This window comes from Silene latifolia, chromosome 3 (genome assembly GCF_048544455.1).
Source record: "Silene latifolia isolate original U9 population chromosome 3, ASM4854445v1, whole genome shotgun sequence".
Classification (NCBI taxonomy): domain Eukaryota; kingdom Viridiplantae; phylum Streptophyta; class Magnoliopsida; order Caryophyllales; family Caryophyllaceae; genus Silene; species Silene latifolia.
Genome location: NC_133528.1, coordinates 127,677,830 through 127,684,285, shown reverse-complemented (window position 1 = coordinate 127,684,285; position 6,456 = coordinate 127,677,830). Strand labels below are relative to the sequence as shown.

The window sequence follows — 6,456 nt, the reverse complement described above, 5'->3', positions numbered from 1 at the left end:
TTAAGATCACGGAGTTACCAGAATTCGATGGTAATACAGACCCGGAGGTGTACCTTGAATGGGAACGAAACATAGAGAGGATGTTCGAGTTCAAGGATGTTCCTGACGAAAAGCGTTGCAAGTTCGCTATTTTGAAATTGGTGAAGAATGCGTCGTTGTGGTTTGAGAATCTTAAGGCCAAACGAGCAAGGGATGGCAAGGAGAAAATGAAATCTTGGGATGCCCTAAAATGAAAACTCAGAAAGAGGTATGTTCCGAGAAGCCATAAAATCGATCTTTATAGAAAAATTGCTGAATTGAGCCAAGGGAGTTTGTCAATTGTCGATTACATTGCTGAATTTGAAAAACTCTCTTTGATGAGTGAAATGGATGAATTAGAGGAACAAAAAATGGCTAGGTTTTGTAGGGGACTAAACAAGAACATCGCTTTCACGGTGGATTTACAGAGTTATGATTCGTTTGATATGCTATGTCAATTATGTTTGAAAGTTGAAAGACAGAATAAAGTGAGTCATTCTAGAACAAGTTTCACCGCGAAAAATAATGCGTGGTCTAAACCCGAGGGAGCTAGGTCTGGTGGTTCCGTGTCTACAGTAGTCACGCCCGCCCCTACACCCAAACCGCTCATTCGTGACAAACCAGAGGCGAGTGGCAAAGAGAAAGACCTAGCCAAGGTCCGTTGTTTCAAATGTCAAGGGTTTGGTCACTTCCGAAGTGATTGCCCTAATAAAAGGATTGTTACTCTACGAGAAGCCATGGATTTGCGTGGTGAGCTATCGTATGATTTGGCTGTTGAGGAGGAGGGACTGTTTGTGTTAAACGAAGAGGAGGAGGCCGAGAATGAGGAGTTGTCTTATGAAGCTCCTACATATGATACTTTGGTCTTACGACGTATGTTGCACTCTAAGGTTGAACCGGTAGTTGTAGAGCAACGAGATCAGATTTTTCACACAAAATGTCAGGTTGGTGATAAGTGGTGTAGCGTGATTGTTGACGGTGGGAGTTACACCAATGTTGCTGCTACGGAGTTGATTGCAAAGCTTGCTCTCGTGACTACACCGCATCCAAAGCCCTATACTTTGCATTGGCTTGATGACGGTAGTAAAGTGAAGGTTTCGAAACAGGACCGAGTAAATTTTACAATGGGTCCTTACAAGGATGAGGTTTTATGCGATGTTATACCTATGGATGCGTGCCATTTGCTTTTGGGACGTCCTTGGCAATTTGATAAGGATGTAACGCACCATGGTAGGAGCAACGAGTACACTTTGTTCTCTAATGGTAAGAAGGTAACATTGCAGCCTATGACTCCGAAGGCTATTCGTTCCACGTATTCGAGCAGAGGTAAGAAGCCTAGTTTAACCATGTTTGCGAATAAAAGAGAGGTTGAACAGGTGCTCGACAATGGTGGGTGTGTTTATGCGCTCATAGCCTTAAATCAGCCCCAACCACAAGTAAGTGAGCACGGTGCTATCAACGAGTTGCTTCTTGAATTTGCAAATGTATTCCCTGATGATTTGCCTTCTGGTTTGCCGCCAATAAGAGGAATCGAGCATCAAATTGACTTGATTCCAGGAGCTCCATTACCTAATAAGGCTGCTTATCGAAGTAATCCCGAGGAAACTAAGGAGATGCAGCGCCAAATTGACGAATTGATGGAGCGTGGTTATGTGCGTGAGAGCTTAAGTCCGTGTGCTGTTCCGGTCTTGCTAGTTCCCAAGAAAGATGGTTCGTGGCGAATGTGCATCAATAGCAGGGCTGTCAATAACATAACCATTAAGTATCAATTTCCCATCCCGAGACTTTATGATATGTTAGATGAGCTTCATGGTTCAGTGGTATTCTCGAAAATTGATTTGCGAAGCGGATACCATCAGATTAGAATGAAGGAATGAGATGAACGGAAAACTGCGTTCAAGACCAAGCACGGCCTATACGAGTGGTTGGTTATGCCTTTCGGGCTCACGAATGCACCTAGCACCTTCATGAGACTAATGAACGAGGTACTCAAACCTTTTCTTGGCAAATTCATTGTTGTTTATTTAGATGATATACTCATGTACAGTAGAAGCATAGATGAGCATTTGCGTCATCTAAGGGTTGTTTTTGAGATATTAAGCTTTAGAAATTGCTGAACGAATCTGGAAGTTTAGGAATGTTTCATCTCCATGTTTTTCTTGCATCATACTCCCCTTCTTCAAAAAGAATCGACTCGATTCTTGGACCAACGACCTCCCGGATCAAAAACAAATGATGTACCAACCGAGAAGATAATTAGATTGACGAAAATATCAGAAAAGTTCTTGAGTTCATCATCTTCAATATAATCTTCAAACTTTCCCATGAACAACTTACTAGAGAACTTATCACTAGCATCGAAACCACTGTATGAGAAAGCATCAATATAGGACTCGATTCGGGATTTATAGTTACTCTCAATTAAGGGTAAAGTTTGAAAATCATGATTGTTATGAATTGTTATGATTGCAGATGCAACTTGAATGGACGACTCTTCAACAATTCCATCATGTTTGTCTATTCGAGAATCAACCGTTTTAAAATTCAGCAACTCTTTAATCTCGATAGAAAACCATGCCGCCTCATTGTCAAATTCATCAAATATAGGTGGCAAATCGAAATTTACATCAGAATTACCTTCGACAGGAGTTTCACAAAAATGAATGGACTCTCAAGGAGCATATCTTGAGCATGGCAGCGTTCCATCCCTCTTGCCTCCATAGGATCGTCTTGGTTTAAGGAAACCAAGAGCCGAAGCTCTGATACCATATGATGTAAAATAAGATCCGACATAATAAACTTGCAGCGGAACTAAGGAACTTGTTTATGTGTTTTTGATATGGAACGAAATCAGTAGTAAACTGATTCGAAAATCGAAAATAAAGAAGGATATTTAGTCCGTTGTTCTACCTCGAACCCGGTGCTAATAACGAAGAGATTGGAGCCCAATCCTCAATCGCCAATTCGAAGTACAATCTCGAATTTTATATACAAACTGATCTTCAATGATCAAAAGCTTGCAACGGTTTTTGTGTTTATTTCAAACATCAATTTCATAATCTCAAATCTGAATAATACATTGCAGCTAAGACGCCTTATATAGGCTCGACTAAGAGATCTTCTAGGTCATACAAATCGTGCCTAGCAAGCAAGTAATCCTAAAGATATTATTCTTGTAGCATAAGATAACTTAACTAAGGAAAAGAAATAATACTTGCTAAAATAAAAGAAATACTACCAGAAAATAACAGAAATAATATTAGAAATATCTCGGACTTGTTATTCTGTTTAGGGGATCTTGTTCTTGTTGTTTTACTCGTGCACCAGCTTCCAATTCGAGTTATTGCCTCATTCACGTATGATTTGGACAGCTGGACTTAAAAAAGCCATATCTCATTCGTTACTTAACCGAATCACGCATAAGACCACTCGTTGGAAAGCTAACATCACGAACTTTCATTTCCACATGATTTCAGCGCAAAACAAGTCACGGATTTTGAAATATTAAGCTTTAGAAATTGCTGAACGAATCTGGAAGTTTAGGAATGTTTCATCTCCATGTTTTTCTTGCATCACATTCTATGTCTAGAATGACTCTTGCGATGCCAATGAACACGGATGTTCACAGAGATCTTGAGTAAGGGGTGATGGTACATATTAAGAAGCTCTTTATTTGAACACCTAATCCAGCCCGCCTCGATAGCGGCCTCTACTAATGATCAGGAAGTTGTTTATATTCGATATGTTGTCAATTATATGCATGCTATGCAACATCCAACGTTTTAAACCTAGCATGTGAATTTAACTAAGTCAGTTAATGTAAAACGATGAACAGCAGAACAGTGAAGGAGAATGCTTAGAATTGAATTGATGATATACACGATACATGTGTTTGCATATATACAGTTGATAGAAAATCTACTTCCTAAGCATATGGCTACAAACAAGGTAACAAAATAATCCTATTTACATAAGTGAGCTAGATATTATACACCCAATATTATCAATATCATAACTGATTCTCCACAATATCTGCTCAATACTCCCCCTCAAGTTGGAGTACCTCGTAAACGGATACCCAACTTGGAACGTAAATAGCGAAAAGGATCACCTCCCAGAGCCTTTGTAAAAATGTCTGCGATTTGTTCCTTAGTCTTTAACATGTGACGTAGCAATGGTTTTATTCACGAGGTGATGACGAATGAAATGGCAATCGATCTCGATGTGTTTTGTCTGATCGTGGAAAACTGGGTTCTTTGCAATATGCAAAGCTGCTTTGTTGTCACAAAAGAGCTCGATGGGAGCCGTATGATCAACACCAAGAGACACAAGAAAAGACTTAACCCATATTACTTCACTAGTCACCCCCTGCCAATGCTCTATATTCAGCCTCGCCAGTTGATTTGTCAACAATTGTTTGCTTCCGAGCCTTCCATGAAATGGGCGACTGTCCCAACGATACCAAATAGCCAGTTATGGATGTTCTCGACAAGGGACATGCTGCATAGTCTGAGTCCGAATACCCATGCAACTTTAAATCACAATTTTTATCGATCACAATTCCGTTCCCGGGACTTCCTTTAATATAGAGAATGACTCGGTAAACGGCATCTAAATGATCCTTCCTCGGTGCATGAACAAATTGCGATAATACATGTACCGCATATACTAAATCTGGCCTAGTGATTGTTAAATAAATTAGACGTCCTACAAAATGTCGATACTTCATAGGGTCTTTCAAAAGATAACCGTTGGCCAAAGCTAGAGAATGGTTCGGTTGAATAGGTGTTTCAATAGGTTTCGCTCCTTCCAATCCCGCTTCATTTATAATCTCCAAAGCATATTTCCTCTGACTAAGAAATAATTCTTTGGTCCCGGAAGCTACTTTAATACCCAAGAAATATTTGAGCCTTCTTAAGTCCTTAATACCAAGACTCTTATGTAAGAAGGCCTTGAGACGAGTACTTGCTTCCTCATTATTACTTACTATTATCATATCGTCAACATAGACTAAAATTCCAAGAAAAACACCATTCTTGTTATAGGTAAATAATGAGTATTCCGCCATAGATTGGACAAAACCATACCTCGTCTAAGAATCGGACAATTTAGCAAACCAATTCCGGAAAGCTTGCTTTAATCCATATAGCGACTTCATCAGTTTACATACTTTAGTCGACCCTTATTTGCTGAAATCGAGTGGTATTTTCATGTAAAATTCCTCATCCAATTTGCCATGTAGAAAAGCATTATTAACGTCCAATTGAGCGATTAACCATCCCTTCGAAACTGCCACAGCGAGTAAACAACGGACGCTCGTCATTTTAGCAACTGGAGCGAAAGTCTCATGATACTCTATGTCTTCGACATGCGTGTAGCCTTGTGCAACTAATCTCGTTTTGTACCGCTCAATTGTTCCATCTGCCTTATACTTAACCTTGTAAACCCATCGACATCCAATGGGTTTTTTGCCTTTCGGGGGGTCACTTATGTGCCACGCTCCATTTGATTCAAGGGCATCAAACTCTTTCTTCATTGCCATCCTCCATTCTTGTGACAATGCAGCCTCCTGATAATTGCGAGGTTCTTTTATTGTATCTATTTTCGCCATATAGCACCTGTGATTTTCATAAAAAACAATTGGTTGTAACATAATTTGACATTGGAAAACGAGTACCTGGCTTCGCGGACGTTGATTGAACTGAGGTGGCGATGCTAGCTGATGGGTCTATGACTCGAGTGGATTTGCAAACATAAACCTTCTTCCAATACGGATCAAATGTTTCACGAGCCCCTCGACCCATGACGACTTCTGCCGTCAAAATTTCCGCATCCCCTGCTCTTTGTTCTCCTATCTGGTCGTTTAATATAGACATGTTTCCTGTCACTTGCTCGTTTTGTGTCACAGTTTCGTCAAGTGTTTTATGGACAACCTCTCGGTCATCGTTTGGGTTGCTGTAATTTGGCTCATCATCCTCGTAAGGGAAAACATCAGGGGTACTTACTTGTGGTGTCTCATTGGTCTTAGATTCCTCATCAATAATAAAAGGAAAAATATTTTCGTGGAATAACACATCTCTCGATTCAAAAATCCGTTTTGTTTTCATATCGTAGACCTTCCATCCTTTCTTAGTATGTGGGTAACCCAAGAATATGCATCTTGTTCCTCATTCTTTAAATTTATCTTTGGGTCTTTCTTTATTGTGAGCATAACATACACTTTCAAAAACTCGTATATTATCAAGACAAGGTCGCGTTCCATATAAAACCTCATAGGGCGTTAACTCATTGAGTAATCGAGTAGGTGTCTTATTAATTAAGTACGCAGCGGTTAGAACACATTCCCCCCCAGAATTTAATAGGTAAATTGCTTTGAAAACGAAGCGCCCTTGCTTTTTCGAGTATATGTCTATGCTTTCTTTCAACCGTACCATTTTG

General features: G+C 39.9%; 1 protein-coding gene across 1 annotated transcript; it reads left to right on the top strand.

Moving 5' to 3' along the window:
- Positions 1–389: 389 nt before the first annotated feature.
- LOC141649656 (uncharacterized) lies at positions 390–1,895 on the top strand. Its single transcript, XM_074458341.1, has one exon. It carries the CDS (start codon positions 390–392, stop codon positions 1,893–1,895), a length of 1,506 nt encoding a protein of 501 aa, XP_074314442.1.
- The last annotated feature ends 4,561 nt before the right edge of the window (positions 1,896–6,456 follow it).